General features: G+C 55.3%; 1 protein-coding gene across 1 annotated transcript; it reads left to right on the top strand.

The window, feature by feature from the left end:
• Positions 1 to 3,403: 3,403 nt before the first annotated feature.
• On the top strand, positions 3,404 to 18,863 carry LOC121291943 (UPF0746 protein DDB_G0281095-like; the record flags this gene model as incomplete). The annotated part of the gene is made up of 5 exons (XM_041213628.1): positions 3,404 to 3,439; positions 6,328 to 6,390; positions 6,875 to 6,958; positions 11,848 to 12,111; positions 18,723 to 18,863. Coding segments are annotated over 5 exons (588 nt in total), but the record flags the coding sequence as incomplete, so codon positions are not given.
• Between the last annotated feature and the right edge of the window lie 20 nt (positions 18,864 to 18,883).

Raw genomic sequence — 18,883 nt, 5'->3', positions numbered from 1 at the left:
GCCACCACCAGTAGCAGCAACAGGATCAGTAGCAGCACCAGCAGCAGCACCACCACCAGTAGCAGCAACAGGATCAGTAGCAGCAATAGCTACAGGAACAGCAGAAGCAACAGCAGCCAAAGCACCTGCAGCAGCACCAACACCGGCAGCAACAGTAGCAGCAGCCAAAGCACCAGCAACAGCAACAGCAGCAGCAACAGCAGCAGCAGTACCAACAGCAGCAGCAGCTGGCAGCAGCAGCACCAAAAGCAGCAGCACGAACAACAATAGGGACAGCAGCAGTAGCAGCAACAGCAGCCTCAGCAATAGCAGCAGCAACAGCAACAGCAGTACCAGCAGCAATAACAGAAGCAATGGCAGCTGCAGAAGCAGCAACAGCAGCAGTACCAGCAACAGCAGCAGCAACACCTGCCAAAGGAAGAGCAGCGCCATCACCAGCGGCAACAGCAGCAGCCACCGCAGCAGCAGTACCAACAGCAACAGCAGCTACAGCAGCTAGCAGCAGCAGCACCTACAGCAGCAGCACGAATAACAATAGGGACTGCAGCAGTAGCAGCAACAGCAGCATCAGCAATAGCAGCAGCAACAGCAACAGCATCACCAGCAGCAACAGCAGCAAGACCAGCAGCAACAGCAAGAGCAGCACCAGCAGCAGCACCACCACCAGTAGCAGCAACAGGATCAGTAGCAGCAATAGATACAGCAACAGCAGGATCAACAGCAGCCAAAGCACTAGCAGCAGCACCAACACCGGCAGCAACAGTCGCAGCAGCCAAAGCACCAGCAACAGCAACAGAAGCAGCAACAGCAGCAGCAGTGCCATCAGCAGCAGCATCTGCAGCAGCTGGCAGCAGCAGTACCAAAAGCAGCAGCACAAACAACAATAGGGACAGCAGCAGTAGCAGCAACAGCAGCAACAGCAATGGCAGCAGCAACAGCAACAGCAGTAGCAGCAGCAATAACAGCAGCAGCAGCAACTACAGCATCACCAGCAGCAGCAACAGCAGCAACACCAGCAGCAGCAGCAGCACCAGCAACAGCAGCAGCAACAGCAACAGCACCAGCAGGAACACCAGCATCACCAGCTGCAACAGCAACAGCAACAGCACCAGCAGCAGTATCAGTTGCAGCAACAGCAGCAGCACCAGTATCAGTAGAACCAGCAGCAGCAGCACCACCAGTAGCAGCAATAGCATCAGTAGCAGCAATAGCTGCAGCAACAGCAGCAGCAACAGCAGCAGCAGGAGTAGCAACACCAGCAGCAACAGCAGCTGCAACAGGCAAAGCACCAGCAACAGCAACAACAGCAGCAGCAGCAGCCGTATCAGTTGCAGCAACAGCAGCAGCACCAGTATCAGCAGCACCAGAACCAGCAGCAACATCAGCAGCACTAGCACCAGCAACAGCCGCAGCAACAGCATAAGCAGCAGCACCAGTACCAGCAACAGCAGCAACTACATCTGCAGCAACAGGAGCAACAACAGCAGCAACGGCAAGAGCAGCACCAGCAGCAGCACCACCACCAGTAGCAGCAACAGGATGAGTAGCAACAATAGCTATAGCAACAGCAGGAGCAACAACAACAGCTGCACCAGCAGCAGCCACCAGCAGCAGCAGCACCAGCACTGGCAGCAACAGTAGCAGCAGCCAAAGCACCAGCAGTAGCAACAGCAGCAGCAGCAGCAGCAGCAGTACCAACAGCAGCAGCAGCTGCAGCAGCTAGCAGCAGCACCACCAACAGCCGCAGCACCAACAACAACAGGAACAGCAGCAGTAGCAGCAACAGCAGCATCAGCAATAGCAGCAGCAACAGTAACAGCAGTACCAGCAGCAATAACAGCAGCAGCAACAACTACAGCATCACCAGCAGCAGCAACAACAGCAACACCAGCAGCAACAGCAAGTGTAGCACCAGCAGCAGCACCACCACCAGTTGCAGCAACAGGATCAGTAGCAGCACCAGCAGCAGCACCACCACCGGTAGCAGTAAGAGAATCAGTAAGATCAAGAGCTACAGCAACAGCATCAGCAACAGCAGCCAAAGCACCAGCAGCAGCACCAGCACCGGCAGCAACAGTAGCAGCAGGTAAAGCAACAGCAATAGCAGCAGCAACAGCAGCAGCAGTACCAACAGCAGCAGCAGCTGCAGCAGCTGGCAGCAGCAGCACTAAAAGCAGCAGCACGAACAACAATAGGGACAGCAGCAGTAGCAGCAACAGCAGCATCAGCAATAGCAGCAGCAACAGCAACAGCAGTACCAGCAGCAATAACAGCAGCAGCAGCAACAGCTGCAACACCAGCAGCAGCAGCAGCAACAGCAGCAGTACCAGCAACAGCAGCAGCAACACCAGCACAGGAAGAGCAGCACCATCAATAGCGGCACCAGCACCAGCCACCAGCAGCAGCAGCACCAGCACTGGCAACAACAGCAGCAGCACCAAAAGCAGCAGCGCCAACAGCAACAGGAACAGAACCAGTAGCAGCAACAGCAGCAACAACATGAGCTGCTACAGCAGCAACACCAGCAGCAACAGCAAGAGCAGAACAAGCAGCAGCACCACCACAAGTAGCAGCAACAGGATCAGTAGCAGCAATAGCTACAGCAACAGCAGGAGCAACAGCAGCCAAAGAACCAGCAGCAGCAACAGCAGCAGCAACAGCAGCAGCAGTACCAACAGCAACAGCAGCTACAGCAGCTAGCAGCAGCAGCACCAACAGCAGCAGCACGAATAACATTAGGGACAGCAGCAGTAGCAGCAACAGCAGCATCAGCAATAGCAGCAGCAACAGCAAGAGCAGCACCAGCAGCAGCACCACCACCAGTAGCAGCAACAGGATCAGTAGCAGCAATAGCTACAGCAACAGTAGGATCAACAGCAGCCAAAGCACTAGCAGCAGCACCAACACCGGCAGCAACAGTAGCAGCAGACAAAGCACCAGCAACAGCAACAGCAGCAGCAACAGCAGCAGCAGTGCCAACAGCAGCAGCATCTGCAGCAGCTGGCAGCAGCAGTACCAAAAGCAGAAGCACAAACAACAATAGGGACAGCAGCAGTAGCAGAAACAGCAGCATCAGCAATAGCAGCAGCAACAGCAACAGCAGTAGCAGCAGCAATAACAGCAGCAGCAGCAATTACAGCATCACCAGCAGCAGCAACAGCAGCAACACCAGCAGCAGCAGCAGCAGTACCAGCAACAGCAGCAGCAACAGCAACAGCACAAGCAGGAACACCAGCATCACCAGCTGCAGCAGCAACAGCAACAGCAGCAGCAGCAGTATCAGTTGCAGCAACAGTAGCAGCACCAGCATCAGTAGAACCAGCAGCAGCAGCACCACTAGTAGCAGCAATAGCATCAGTAGCAGCAATAGCTGCAGCAACAGCAGCAGCAACAGCAGCAGCAGGAGCACCAACACCAGCAGCAACAGCAGCAGCAGCAGGCAAAGCACCAGCAACAGCAACAACAGCAGCAGCAGCAGCCGTATCAGTTGCAGCAACAGCAGCAGCACCAGTATCAGCAGCACCAGAACCAGCAGCAACATCAGCAGCACTAGCACCAGCAACAGCATAAGCAGCAGCACCAGTACCAGCAACAGCAGCAACTACATCTGCAGCAACAGGAGCAACAACAAGAGCAACGGCAAGAGTAGCACCAGCAGCAGCACCACCACCAGTAGCAGCAACAGGATGAGTAGCAACAATAGCTATAGCAACAGCAGGAGCAACAACAGCAGCTGCAGCAGCAGCAGCCACCAGCAGCAGCAGCACCAGCACTGGCAGCAACAGTAGCAGCAGCCAAAGCACCAGCAGCAGCAACAGCAGCAGCAACAGCAGCAGCAGTACCAACAGCAGCAGCAGCTGCAGCAGCTAGCAGCAGCACCACCAACAGCCGCAGCACCAACAACAACAGGATCAGCAGCAGTAGTAGTAACAGCAGCATCAGCATTAACAGCAGCAACAGCAACAGCAGTACCAGCAGCAATAACAGCAGCAGCAACAACTACAGCAGAACCAGCAGCAGCACCAACACCAGTTGCAGCAACAGGATCATTAGCAGCACCAGCAGCAGCACCAACACCGGCAGCAACAGTAGCAGCAGGCAAAGCAGCAGCAACAGCAGCAGCAACAGCAGCAGCAGTACCAACAGCAGCAGCAGCTGCAGCAGATGGTAGCAGCAGCACCAAAAGCAGCAGCACGAACAACAATAGGGACAGCAGCAGTAGCAGCAACAGCAGCATCAGCAATAGCAGCAGCAACAGCAACAGCAGTACCAGCAGCAATAACAGCAGCAGCAGCAACTACAGCATCACCAGCAGCAGCAACAACTGCAAAACCAGCAGCAGCAGCAGCAACAGCAGCAGTAACAGCAACAGAAGCAGCAACACCAGCAACAGGAAGAGCAGCGCCATCAATAGCGGCACCAGCACCAGCCACCAGCAGCAGCAGCACCAGCACTGGCAACAACAGCAGCAGCAGTACCAAAAGCAGCAGCAGCTGCAGCAACGACCAGCAGCAGCACCAAAAGCAGCAGCGCCAACAGCAACAGGAACAGCAGCAGTAGCAGCAACAGCAGCAACAACATGAGCTGCTACAGCAGCAACACCAGCAGCAACAGCAGGAGCAACACCACCAGCAGCAGCAGTACCAGCAACAGCAGCAGCAACAGCATCAGTAGAACCAGCAGCAGCAGCACCACCAGTAGCAGCAATAGCATCAGTAGCAGCAATAGCTGCAGCAACAGCAGCAGCAACAGCAGCAGCAGGAGCAGCAACACCAGCTGCAACAGCAGCAGCAGCAGGCAAAGCATGAGCAACAGCAACAGCAGCAGCCATATCAGATGCAGCAACAGCAGCAGCAGCAGTATCAGCAGCAGCAGAACCAGCAGCAACATCAGCAGCACTGGAAGCAGCAACAGCAGAGGCAACAGCATGAGCAGCAGCGCCAGTACCAGCAACAGCAGCAACAGCAGCAGCACCAACAACAACAGGAACAGCAGCAGTAGCAGCAACAGCAGCATCAGCAACACCAGCAGCATCAGCAAGAGCACCACCAGCAGCAGCTCCACGACCAGTAGCAGCAACAGTATCAGTAGCAGCAATACCTACAGCAACAGCAGGAGCAACAACAGCAGCTTCACCAGCAGCAGCCACCAGCAGCAGCAGCACCAGCACCAGCACTGGCAACAACAGCAGCAGCAGTACCAACGGCAGCAGCAGCTGCAGCAACGACCAGCAGCAGCACCAAAAGCAGCAGCGCCGACAGCAACAGGAACAGCAGCAGTAGCAGCAACAGAAGCAAAAACATGAGCTGCAACAGCAGCAACAGCATCAGCAACAGTATGAGCAGCACCAGCAGCAGCACCACCACCAGTAGCAGCAACAGGATCAGTAGCAGCAATAGCTACAGCAACAGCAGGATCAACAGCAGCCAAAGCACCAGCAGCAGCACAAACACCGGCAGCAACAAGAGCAGCAGCCAAAGAACCAGCAACAGCAACAGCAGCAGCAACAGCAGCAGCAGTACCAACAGCACCAGTAGCTAATGCAGCAATAACAGCAGCAGCAGCAACTACAGCATCACCAGCAGCAGCAACAGCAGCAACACCAGCAGCAACAGCAAGAGCAGCACCAGCAGCAGCACCACCACCAGTAGCAGCAACAGGATCAGTAGCAGCAATAGCTACAGCAACAGCAGTAGCAACAGCAGCCAAATCACCGGCAGCAGCCCCAACACCGGCAGCAACAGTAGCAGCAGCCAAAGCACAAGCAACAGCAACAGCAGCAGCAACAGCAGCAGCAGTACCAACAGCAGCAGCAGCTGCAGCCGCTAGCAGCAGCAGCACCAACAGCAGCAGCACCAACAACAACAGGAACAGCAGCAGTAGCAGCAACAGCAGCATCAGCAATAGCAGCAGCAACATCCACAGCAGTACCAGCAGCAATAACAGCAGCAGCGGCAACTATAGCATCACCAGCAGCAGCAACAGCAGCAATGGCAGCAGCGACACCAGCAACAGGAACAGCAGCGCCATCAACAGCGGCAACAGCAGCAGCAACAGCAGCAGCAGTAACAGCTAGAGCAGCTCCAGCAAAAGCAGCAGCCACAGCAGCAGCAACAACACCAGCAGCAGCAGTACCAACACCAGCAACAACAGCAACAGCACCAGCAGGAACACCAGCATCACCAGCTGCAACAGCAACAGCAACAGCACCAGCAGCAGTATCAGTTGCAGCAACAGCAGCAGCACCAGCATCAGCAGCACCAGCAGCAGCAGCACCACCAGTAGCAGCAATAGCATCAGTAGCAGCAATAGCTGCAGCAACAGCAGCAGCAACAGCAGCAGCAGGAGCACCAACACCAGCAGCAACAGCAGCAACAGCAGCAGCAGCAGGCAAAGCACCAGCAACAGCAACAGCAGCAACAGCAACAGCAGTACCAGCAGCAATAGCACCAGCAGCAGCAACTAAAGCGTCACCAGCAGCAGCAACAGCAGCAAGACCAGCAGCAACAGCAAGAGCAGCACCAGCAGCAGCACCACCACCAGTAGCAGCAACAGGATCAGTAGCAGCAATAGCTACAGCAACAGCAGGAGCAACAGCAGCCAAAGCACCAGCAGCAGCACAAATACTGGCAGCAACAAGAGCAGCAGACAAAGAACCTGCAACAGCAACAGCTGCAGCAACAGCAGCAGCAGTAACAACAGCACCAGTAGCTACAGCAGCTAGCAGCAGCAGCACCAACAGCAGCAGCACGAACAACAATAGGGACAGCAGCAGTAGCAGCAATAGCAGCATCAGCAATAGCAGCAGCAACAGCAACAGCAGTACCAGCAGCAATAACAGCAGCAGCAGCAACTACAGCATCACCAGCAGCAGCAACAGCAGCAATGGCAGCAGCAGCAGCAGCAGCAACAGCAGCAGCAGGAGCACCAACACCAGCAGCAACAGCAGCAGCAGCAGGCAAAGCACCAGCAACAGCAACAACAGCAGCAGCAGCAGCCGTATCAGTTGCAGCAACAGCAGCAGCACCAGTATCAGCAGCACCAGAACCAGCAGCAACATCAGCAGCACTAGCACCAGCAACAGCATAAGCAGCAGCACCAGTACCAGCAACAGCAGCAACTACATCTGCAGCAACAGGAGCAACAACAAGAGCAACGGCAAGAGTAGCACCAGCAGCAGCACCACCACCAGTAGCAGCAACAGGATGAGTAGCAACAATAGCTATAGCAACAGCAGGAGCAACAACAGCAGCTGCAGCAGCAGCAGCCACCAGCAGCAGCAGCACCAGCACTGGCAGCAACAGTAGCAGCAGCCAAAGCACCAGCAGCAGCAACAGCAGCAGCAACAGCAGCAGCAGTACCAACAGCAGCAGCAGCTGCAGCAGCTAGCAGCAGCACCACCAACAGCCGCAGCACCAACAACAACAGGATCAGCAGCAGTAGTAGTAACAGCAGCATCAGCATTAACAGCAGCAACAGCAACAGCAGTACCAGCAGCAATAACAGCAGCAGCAACAACTACAGCAGAACCAGCAGCAGCACCAACACCAGTTGCAGCAACAGGATCATTAGCAGCACCAGCAGCAGCACCAACACCGGCAGCAACAGTAGCAGCAGGCAAAGCAACAGCAACAGCAGCAGCAACAGCAGCAGCAGTACCAACAGCAGCAGCAGCTGCAGCAGATGGTAGCAGCAGCACCAAAAGCAGCAGCACGAACAACAATAGGGACAGCAGCAGTAGCAGCAACAGCAGCATCAGCAATAGCAGCAGCAACAGCAACAGCAGTACCAGCAGCAATAACAGCAGCAGCAGCAACTACAGCATCACCAGCAGCAGCAACAACTGCAAAACCAGCAGCAGCAGCAGCAACAGCAGCAGTAACAGCAACAGAAGCAGCAACACCAGCAACAGGAAGAGCAGCGCCATCAATAGCGGCACCAGCACCAGCCACCAGCAGCAGCAGCACCAGCACTGGCAACAACAGCAGCAGCAGTACCAAAAGCAGCAGCAGCTGCAGCAACGACCAGCAGCAGCACCAAAAGCAGCAGCGCCAACAGCAACAGGAACAGCAGCAGTAGCAGCAACAGCAGCAACAACATGAGCTGCTACAGCAGCAACACCAGCAGCAACAGCAGGAGCAACACCACCAGCAGCAGCAGTACCAGCAACAGCAGCAGCAACAGCAACAGCACCGGCAGGAACACCAGCATCACCAGCTGCAACAGCAACAGCAACAGCACCAGCAGCAGTATCAGTTGCAGCAACAGCAGCAGCACCAGCATCAGTAGAACCAGCAGCAGCAGCACCACCAGTAGCAGCAATAGCATCAGTAGCAGCAATAGCTGCAGCAACAGCAGCAGCAACAGCAGCAGCAGGAGCAGCAACACCAGCTGCAACAGCAGCAGCAGCAGGCAAAGCATGAGCAACAGCAACAGCAGCAGCCATATCAGATGCAGCAACAGCAGCAGCAGCAGTATCAGCAGCAGCAGAACCAGCAGCAACATCAGCAGCACTGGAAGCAGCAACAGCAGAGGCAACAGCATGAGCAGCAGCGCCAGTACCAGCAACAGCAGCAACAGCAGCAGCACCAACAACAACAGGAACAGCAGCAGTAGCAGCAACAGCAGCATCAGCAACACCAGCAGCAACAGCAAGAGCACCACCAGCAGCAGCTCCACGACCAGTAGCAGCAACAGTATCAGTAGCAGCAATACCTACAGCAACAGCAGGAGCAACAACAGCAGCTTCACCAGCAGCAGCCACCAGCAGCAGCAGCACCAGCACCAGCACTGGCAACAACAGCAGCAGCAGTACCAACGGCAGCAGCAGCTGCAGCAACGACCAGCAGCAGCACCAAAAGCAGCAGCGCCGACAGCAACAGGAACAGCAGCAGTAACAGCAACAGAAGCAAAAACATGAGCTGCAACAGCAGCAACAGCATCAGCAACAGTATGAGCAGCACCAGCAGCAGCACCACCACCAGTAGCAGCAACAGGATCAGTAGCAGCAATAGCTACAGCAACAGCAGGATCAACAGCAGCCAAAGCACCAGCAGCAGCACAAACACCGGCAGCAACAAGAGCAGCAGCCAAAGAACCAGCAACAGCAACAGCAGCAGCAACAGCAGCAGCAGTACCAACAGCACCAGTAGCTAATGCAGCAATACCAGCAGCAGCAGCAACTACAGCATCACCAGCAGCAGCAACAGCAGCAACACCAGCAGCAACAGCAAGAGCAGCACCAGCAGCAGCACCACCACCAGTAGCAGCAACAGGATCAGTAGCAGCAATAGCTACAGCAACAGCAGTAGCAACAGCAGCCAAATCACCGGCAGCAGCCCCAACACCGGCAGCAACAGTAGCAGCAGCCAAAGCACAAGCAACAGCAACAGCAGCAGCAACAGCAGCAGCAGTACCAACAGCAGCAGCAGCTGCAGCCGCTAGCAGCAGCAGCACCAACAGCAGCAGCACCAACAACAACAGGAACAGCAGCAGTAGCAGCAACAGCAGCATCAGCAATAGCAGCAGCAACATCCACAGCAGTACCAGCAGCAATAACAGCAGCAGCGGCAACTATAGCATCACCAGCAGCAGCAACAGCAGCAATGGCAGCAGCGACACCAGCAACAGGAACAGCAGCGCCATCAACAGCGGCAACAGCAGCAGCAACAGCAGCAGCAGTAACAGCTAGAGCAGCTCCAGCAAAAGCAGCAGCCACAGCAGCAGCAACAACACCAGCAGCAGCAGTACCAACACCAGCAACAACAGCAACAGCACCAGCAGGAACACCAGCATCACCAGCTGCAACAGCAACAGCAACAGCACCAGCAGCAGTATCAGTTGCAGCAACAGCAGCAGCACCAGCATCAGCAGCACCAGCAGCAGCAGCACCACCAGTAGCAGCAATAGCATCAGTAGCAGCAATAGCTGCAGCAACAGCAGCAGCAACAGCAGCAGCAGGAGCACCAACACCAGCAGCAACAGCAGCAACAGCAGCAGCAGCAGGCAAAGCACCAGCAACAGCAACAGCAGCAACAGCAACAGCAGTACCAGCAGCAATAGCACCAGCAGCAGCAACTAAAGCTTCACCAGCAGCAGCAACAGCAGCAAGACCAGCAGCAACAGCAAGAGCAGCACCAGCAGCAGCACCACCACCAGTAGCAGCAACAGGATCAGTAGCAGCAATAGCTACAGCAACAGCAGGAGCAACAGCAGCCAAAGCACCAGCAGCAGCACAAATACTGGCAGCAACAAGAGCAGCAGACAAAGAACCTGCAACAGCAACAGCTGCAGCAACAGCAGCAGCAGTAACAACAGCACCAGTAGCTACAGCAGCTAGCAGCAGCAGCACCAACAGCAGCAGCACGAACAACAATAGGGACAGCAGCAGTAGCAGCAATAGCAGCATCAGCAATAGCAGCAGCAACAGCAACAGCAGTACCAGCAGCAATAACAGCAGCAGCAGCAACTACAGCATCACCAGCAGCAGCAACAGCAGCAATGGCAGCAGCAGCAGTACCAGCAACTGCAGCAGCAACACCAGCAACAGGAACAGCAGCGCCATCAACAGCGGCAACAGCAGCAGCAACAGCAGCAGCAGTAACAGCCAGAGCAGCACCAGCAAAAGCAGCAGCCACAACAGCACCAACACCACCAGCAGCAGCAGTACCAACACCAGCAACAACAGCAACAGCACCAGCAGGAACACCAGCATCACCAGCTGCAACAGCAACAGGAACAGCACCAGCAGCAGTATTATTTTCAGCAACAGCAGCAGTACCAGCATCAGCAGCACCAGCAGCAGCAGCACCACCTTTATCAGCAATAGCTTCAGTAGCAGCAATAGCTGCAGCAACAGCAGCAGCAACAGCAGCAGCAGGAGCACCAACACCAGCAGCAACAGCAGCAGCAGCAGCCAAAGCACCAGCTACAGCAACAACAGCAGCAGCAGCAGCTGTATCTGTTGCAGCAACAGCAGCAGCACCAGTATCAGCAGCACCAGAACCAGCAGCAACATCAGCAGCACTAGCGCCAGCAACAGCAGCAGCAACAGCATAAGCAGCAGCACCAGTACCAGCAACAGCAGCTGCACCAGCAGCAGCCACCAGCAGTAGCGGCACCAGCACTGGCAGCAACAGTAGCAGCAGACAAAGCACCAGCAGCAGCAACAGCAGCAGCACCAACAATAGCAGGAACAGCAGCAGTAGCAGCAACAGCAGCATCAGCAATTTCAGCAGCAACAGCAACAGCATTACCAGCAGCAATAACAGCAGCAGCAGAAGCAACAGCATCACCTGCAGCAGCAACAGCAGCAACACCAGCAGCATCAGCAAGAGCAGCACCAGCAGCTGCGCCACCACCAGCAGCAGCAACAGGATCAGTAGCGGCACCAGCAGCAGCACCACCACCAGTAGCAGCAACAGGATCAGTAGCAGCAATAGCTACAGCAACAGCAGAAGCAACAGCAGCCAAAGCACCTGCAGCAGCACCAACACCGGCAGCAACAGTAGCAGCAGCCAAAGCACCAGCAACAGCAACAGCAGCAGCAACAGCAGCAGCAGTACCAACAGCAGAAGCAGCTGCAGCAGCTGGCAGCAGCAGCACCAAAAGCAGCAGCACGAACAACAATAGGGACAGCAGCATTAGCAGCAACAGAAGCCTCAGCAATAGCAGCAGCAACAGCAACAGCAGTACCAGCAGCAATAACAGCAGCAGCAGCAACTACAGCATCACCAGCAGCAGCAACAGCAGCAATGACAGCGGCAGAAGCAGCAACAGCAGCAGTACCAGCAACAGCAGCAGCATCACAAGCAACAGGAAGAGCAGCGCCATCAACAGCGGCAACAGCAGCAGCAACAGCAGCAGCAGTACCAACAGCAACAGCAGCTACAGCTGCTAGCAGCAGCAGGAATAACAATAGGGACAGCAGCAGTAGCAGCAACAGCAGCATCAGCAATAGCAGCAGCAACAGCTACAGCAGTACCAGCAGCAATAACAGCAGCAGCAGCAACTACAGCATCACCAGCAGCAGCAACAGCAGCAATGGCAGCAGCAGCAGCAGCAACAGCAGCAGTACCAGCAACAGCAGCATCAACACCAGCAACAGGAAGAGCAGCACCATCAACAGCGGCAACAGCAGCAGGAACAGCAGCAGCAGTAACAGCTAGAGCAGCACCAGCAAAAGCAGCAGCCACAGCAGCACCAACACCTCCAGCAGCAGCAGTACCAACACCAGCAACAACAGCAACTGGACCAGCAGGAACACCAGCATCACCAGCTGCAACAGCAACAGCAGCAGCAGCATTATCAGTTGCAGCAGCAGCAGCAGCACCAGCATCTGCAGCACCAGCAGCAGCAGCACCACCAGTAGCAGCAATAGCATCAGTAGCAGCAATAGCTGCAGCAACAGCAGCAGCAACAGTAACAGCAGGCAAGGCACCAGCAACAGCAACAGCAGCAGCAACAGCAGCAGCAGTACCAACATCAGCAGCAGCTGCAGCAGCTGGCAGCAGCAGCACCAAAAGCAGCAGCACGAACAACAATAGGGACAGCAGCAGTAGCAGCAACAGCAGCATCAGCAATAGCAGCAGCAACAGCAACAGCAGTAGCAGCAGCAATAACAGCAGCAGCAGCAACTACAGCATCACCAGCAGCAGCAACAGCAGCAATGGCAGCAGCAGCACCAGCAACAGCAGCAACAGAAAGAGCAGCGCCATCAACAGCGTCAACCGCAGCAGCAACAGCAGCAGCAGTAACAGCCAGTGCAGCACCAGCAAAAGCAGCAGCCACAGCAGCACCAACACCACCAGCAGCAGCAGTATCAAGACCAGTAGCAGCAACAGGATCAGTAGCAACAATAGCTACAGCAACAGCAGGAGAACCAACAGCAGCTGCACCAGCAGCAGCCACCAGCAGCAGCACCACCACCAGTAGCAGCAAAAGGATCAGTAGCAGCAATAGCTACAGCAACAGCAGGAGCAACAGCAGCAGCTGCACCAGCAGCAGCACCAACACCGGCAGCAACAGTAGCAGCAGCCAAAGCACCAGCAACAGAAACACCAGCAGCAACAGCAGCAGCAGTACCAAGAGCACCAGCAGCTACAGCAGCTAGCAGCAGCAGCACCAACAGCAGCAGCACGAAAAACAATAGGGACGGCAGCAGTAGCAGCAACAGCAGCATCAGCAATAGCAGCAGCAACAGCAACAGCAGTACCAACAGCAATAACAGCAGCAGCAGCAACTACAGCATCACCAGCAGCAGCAACAGCAGCAACACCAGCAGCAACAGCAAGAGCAGCACCAGTAGCAGCACCACCACCAGTAGCAGCAACAGGATCAGTAGCAGCAATAGCTACAGCAACAGCAGGAGCAACAGCAGCCAAAGCACCAGCAGCAGCACCAACACCAGCAGCAAATGTAGCAGCAGCCAAAGCACCAGCAACAGCAACAGCAGCAGCAACAGCAGCAGCAGTACCAACAGCAGCAGCAGCTGAAGCAGCTGGCAGCAGCAGCACAAAAAGCAGCAGCACGAACAACAATAGGGACAGCATCAGTAGCAGCAACAGCAGCATCAGCAATAGCAGCAGCAACAGCAACAGCAGGACCAGCAGCAATAACAGCAGCAGCAGCAACTACAGCATCACCAGCAGCAGCAACAGCAGCAATAGCAGCAGCAGCAGCAACAGCAGCAACAGGAAGAGCAGCGCCATCAACAGTGGCAACAGCAGCAGCAACAGCAGCAGCACTAACAGCCAGAGCAGCACCAGCAAAAGCAGCAGCCACAGCAGCACCAACACCACCAGCAGCAGCAGTACCAAGACTTGTAGCAGAACACAGGATCAATAGCAACAATAGCTACAGCAACAGCAGGAGAAACAACAGCAGCTGCACCAGCAGCAGCCAACAGCAGCAGCAGCACCAGCACTGGCAGCAACAGTAGCAGCAGCCAAAGCACCAGCAGCAGCAACAGCAGCAGCAGTACCAACAGCAGCAGTAGCTGCAGCCGCTAGAGCAGCAGTACCAAAAGCACCAGCACCAACAACAACAGGAACAGCAGCAGTAGCAGCAACAGCAGCATCAGCAATAGCAGGAGCAACAGCAACAGCAGTACCAGCAGCAATAACAGCAGCAGCAGCAACTACAGCATCTCCAGCAGCAGCAACAGCAGCAACACCAGCAGCAATAGCAAGAGCAGCACCAGCAGCAGCACCACCACCAGTAGCAGCAACTGGATCAGTTGCAGCGATAGCTACAGCAACAGCAGCCAAAGCACCAGCAGCAACACCAACACCGGCAGCAACAGTAGCAGCAGCCAAAGCACCAGCAACAGCAACAGCAGCAGCAACAGCAGCAGCAGTACCAACAGCAGCAGCAGCTGCAGCAGCTGGCAGCAGCAGCACCAACAGCAGCAGCACCAACAAAAACAGGAACAGCAGCATTAGCAGCAACAGCAGCAAAAGCAATAGCAGCATCAACAGCAACAGCAACAGCAGTACCAGCAGCAATAACAGCAGCGGCCGCAACTACAGCATCACCAGTAGCAGCAACAGCAGCAATGGCAGCAGCAGCAGCAGCAACAGCAGCAGTCCCAGCAACAGCAGCAGCAACACCAGCACCAGGGAGAGCAGCGCCATCAACAGCGGAACAGCAGCAGCAACAGCAGCAGCAGTAACAGCTAGAGCAGCACCAGCAAAAGCTTCAGCCAAAGCAGCACCAACACCTCCAGCAGCAGCAGTACGAACAACAGCAACAACAGCAACAGCACCAGCAACAGCACCAGCAGCAGTATCAGTTGCAGCAACAGCAGCAGCAGCACCACCAGTAGCAGCAATAGCATCAGTAGCAGCAATATAAGCAGCAACAGCAGCAGCAACAGCAGCAGCAAGAGCACCAACACCAGCAGCAACAGTAGCAGCAGCAGGCAAAGCACCAGCAACAGCAACAACAGCAGCCATATCAGTTGCAGCAACAGCAACAGCAACAGTATCATCAGCACCAGAACCAGCAGCGACATCAGCAGCACGAGCACCAGCAACAGCAGAGGCAACAGCATGAGCAGCAGTACCAGTACCAGCAACAGCAGCAACTACATCTGAAGCAACAGGAGCAACACCAACAGCAACAGCAAGAGAAGCACCAGCAGCAGCTCCACGACCAGTAGCAGCAACAGTATCAGTAGCAGCAATACCTACAGCAACAGCAGGAGCAACAACAGCAGCTTCACCAGCAGCAGCCACCAGCAGCAGCAGCACCAGCACTGGCAACAACAGCAGCAGCAGTACCAACAGCAGCAGCAGCTGTAGCAACGACCAGCAGCAGCACCAAAAGCAGCAGCGCTGACAGCAACAGGAACAGCAGCAGTAGCAGCAACAGCAGCAACAACATGAGCTGCAACAGCAGCAACACCAGCAGCAACAGCAAGAGCAGCAGCAGCAGCAGCACCACCACCAGTAGCAGCAACAGGATCAGTAGCAGCAATAGCTATAGCAACAGCAGGATCAACAGCAGCCAAAGCACCAGCAGCAGCACAAACACCGGCAGCAACAAGAGCAGCAGCCAAAAAACCAGCAAAAGCAACAGCAGCAGCCACAGCAGCAGCAGTACCAACAGCACCAGTAGCTACAGCATCTAGCAGCAGCAGCACCAACAGCAACAGCACGAACAACAATAGGGACAGCAGCAGTAGCAGCAACAGCAGCATCAGCAATAGCAGCAGCAACAGCAACAGCAGTACCAGCAGCAATAACAGCAGCAGCAGCAACTACAGCATCACCAGCAGCAGCCAAAGCAGCAACACCAGCAGCAACAGCAAGAGCAGCACCAGCAGCAGCACCACCACCAGTAGCAGCAACAGGATCAGTAGCAGCAATAGCTACAGCAACAGCAGGAGCAACAGCAGCCAAAGCACCAGCAGCAGCACCAATACCGGCAGGAACAGTAGCAGCAACAGTATCAGCAGCCAAAGCACCAGCAACAGCAACAGCAGCAGCAACAGCAGCAGCAGTACCAACAGCAGCAGCAGCTGCAGCAGCTGGAAGCAGCAGCACCAAAAGCAGCAGCACGAACAACAATAGGGACAGCAGCAGTAGCAGCAACAGCAGCATCAGCAATAGCAGCAGCAACAGCAACAGGAGTACCAGCAGCAATAACAGCAGCAGCAGCAACTACAACATCAGCAGCACCAGCAACAGCAGCAATGGCAGCAGCAGCAGTAGCAACAGCAGCAACAGGAAGAGCAGCGCCATCAACAGCGGCAACAGCAGCAGCAACAGCAGCAGCAGTAACAGCCAGAGCAGCACCAGCAAAAGCAGCAGCCACAGCAGCAGCAACACCACCAGCAGCAGCATTACCAACACCAGCAACAACAGCAACAGCACCAGCAGGAACACCAGCATCACCAGCTGCAACAGCAACAGCAACAGCACCAGCAGCAGTATCATTTGCAGCAACAGCAGCAGCACCAGCATCAGCAGCACCAGCAGCAGCAGCACCACCAGTAGCAGCAATAGCATCAGTAGCAGCAATAGCTGCAGCAACAGCAGCAGCAACAGCAGCAGCAGGAGCACCAACACCAGTAGCAACAGCAGCAATAGCAGCAGGCAAAGCACCAGCTACAGCAACAACAGCAGCAGCAGCAGCTGTATCAGTTGCAGCAACAGAAGCAGCACCAGTATCAGCAGCACCAGAACCAGCAGCAACATCAGCAGCACTAGCACCAGCAACAGCAGCAGCAACAGCATAAGCAGCAGCACCAGTACCAGCAACAGCAGCAACTACATCTGCAGCAACAGGAGCAACACCAGCAGCAACAGCAAGAACAGCACCAGCAGCAGCACCACGACCAGTAGCAGCAACAGGATCAGTAGCAACAATAGCTACAGCAACAACAGGAGCAACAACAGCAGCTGCACCAGCAGCAGCCACCAGCAGCAGCAGCACCAGCACTGTCAGCAACAGTAGCAGCAGCCAAAGCACCAGCAGCAGCAACAGCAGAAGCAGTACCAACAGCAGCAGCAGTTGCAGCAACTAGAAGCAGCAGCACCAACAGCAGTAGCACCAACAACAACAGGAGCAGCAGCATCAGCAATAGCAGCAGCATCAGCAACAGCAGTACCAGCAGCAATAACAGCAGCAGCAGCAACTACAGCATCACCAGCAGCAGCACCACCTCCAGTAGCAGCAACAGGATCAGTAGCAGCACCAGCAGCAGCACCACCACCAGCAGCAGCAACATGATCAGTAGCAGCAATAGCTACAGCAGCAGCAGGAGCAACAGCAGCCAAAGCACCAGCAGCAGCACCAATACCGGCAGCAAAAGTAGCAGCAGGCAAAGCACCAGCAACAGCAACAGCAGCAGCAACAGCAGCAGCAGTACCAACAGCAGCAGCAGCTGCAGCAGCTGGCAGCAGCAGCACCAAAAGCAGCAGCACGAACAACAATAGGGTCAGCAGCAGTAGCAGCAACAGAAGCATCAGCAATAGCAGCAGCAACAGCAACAGCAGTACCAGCAGCAATAACAGCAGCAGCAGCAACTACATGATCACCAGCAGCAGCAACAGCAGCAATGGCAGCAGCAGCAGTAGCAACAGCAGCAGCAACATCAGCAGCAGTACCAACAGCAGCAGCAGCTGCAGCAGCTGGCAGTAGCAGCACCAAAAGCAGGAGGTCGAACAACAATAGGGACAGCAGAAGTAGCAGCAACAGCAGCATCAGTAATAGCAGCAGCAACAGCAACAGCAGTACCAGCAGCAATAACAGCAGCAGCAGCAACTACAGCAATCCAGCAGCAGCAACATCAGCAATGGCAGCAGCAGGAGCAGCAACAGCAGCAGTACCAGCAACAGCAGCAGCAACACCAGCAACAGGAAGTGCAGCGCCATCAATAGCGGCACCAGCACCAGCCACCAGCAGCAGCAGCACCAGCACTGGCAACAACAGCAGCAGCAGTACCAACAGCAGCAGCAGCTGCAGCAACGACCAGCAGCAGCACCAAAAATGCAGCGCCAACAGCAACAGGAACAGCAGCAGTAGCAGCAACAGCAGCAACAACATGGGCTGCTACAGCAGCAACACCAGCAGCAACAGGAAGAGCAGCACCAGCAGCAGCACCACCACAGGTAGCAGCAACAGGATCAGTAGCTGCAATAGCTACAGCAACAGCAGGAGCAACAGCAGCCAAAGCACCAGCAGCAGCACCAACACCGGCAGCAACAGTAGCAGCAGGCAAAGAACCAGCAGCAGCAGCAGCAGCAGCAACAGTGACAGCAGTACCAACTGCAACAGCAGCTACAGCAGCCAGCAGCAGCAGCACCAACAGCAGCAGCACGAATAACATTAGGGACAGCAGCAGTAGCAGCAACAGCAGCATCAGCAATAGCAGCAGCAACAGCAAGAGCAGCACCAGCAGCAGCACCACCACCAGTAGCAGCAACAGGATCAGTAGCAGCAATAGCTACAGCAACAGCAGGATCAACAGCAGCCAAAGCACTAGCAGCAGCACCAACACCGGCAGCAACAGTAGCCCCAGCCAAAGCACCAGCAACAGCAACAGCAGCAGCAACAGCAGCAGCAGTGCCAACAGCAGCAGCATCTGCAGCAGCTGGCAGCAGCAGTGCCAAAAGCAGCAGCACAAACAACAATAGGGCCAGCAGCAGTAGCAGAAACAGCAGCATCAGCAATAGCAGCAGCAACAGCAACAGCAGTACCAGCAGCAATAACAGCAGCAGCAGCAACCACAGCATCACCAGCAGCAGCAACAGCAGCAACACCAGCAGCAGCAGTACCAGCAACAGCAGCAGCAACAGCAACAGCACCAGCAGGAACACCAGCATCAACAGCTGCAACAGCAACAGCAACAGCACCAGCAGCAGTATCAGTTGCAGCA

This window comes from Carcharodon carcharias, chromosome 2 (genome assembly GCF_017639515.1).
Source record: "Carcharodon carcharias isolate sCarCar2 chromosome 2, sCarCar2.pri, whole genome shotgun sequence".
Taxonomy (NCBI): Eukaryota; Metazoa; Chordata; class Chondrichthyes; order Lamniformes; family Lamnidae; genus Carcharodon; species Carcharodon carcharias.
Note: the sequence above shows the minus strand (reverse complement) of the source record. Positions and strands in the feature narration are given on the sequence as shown.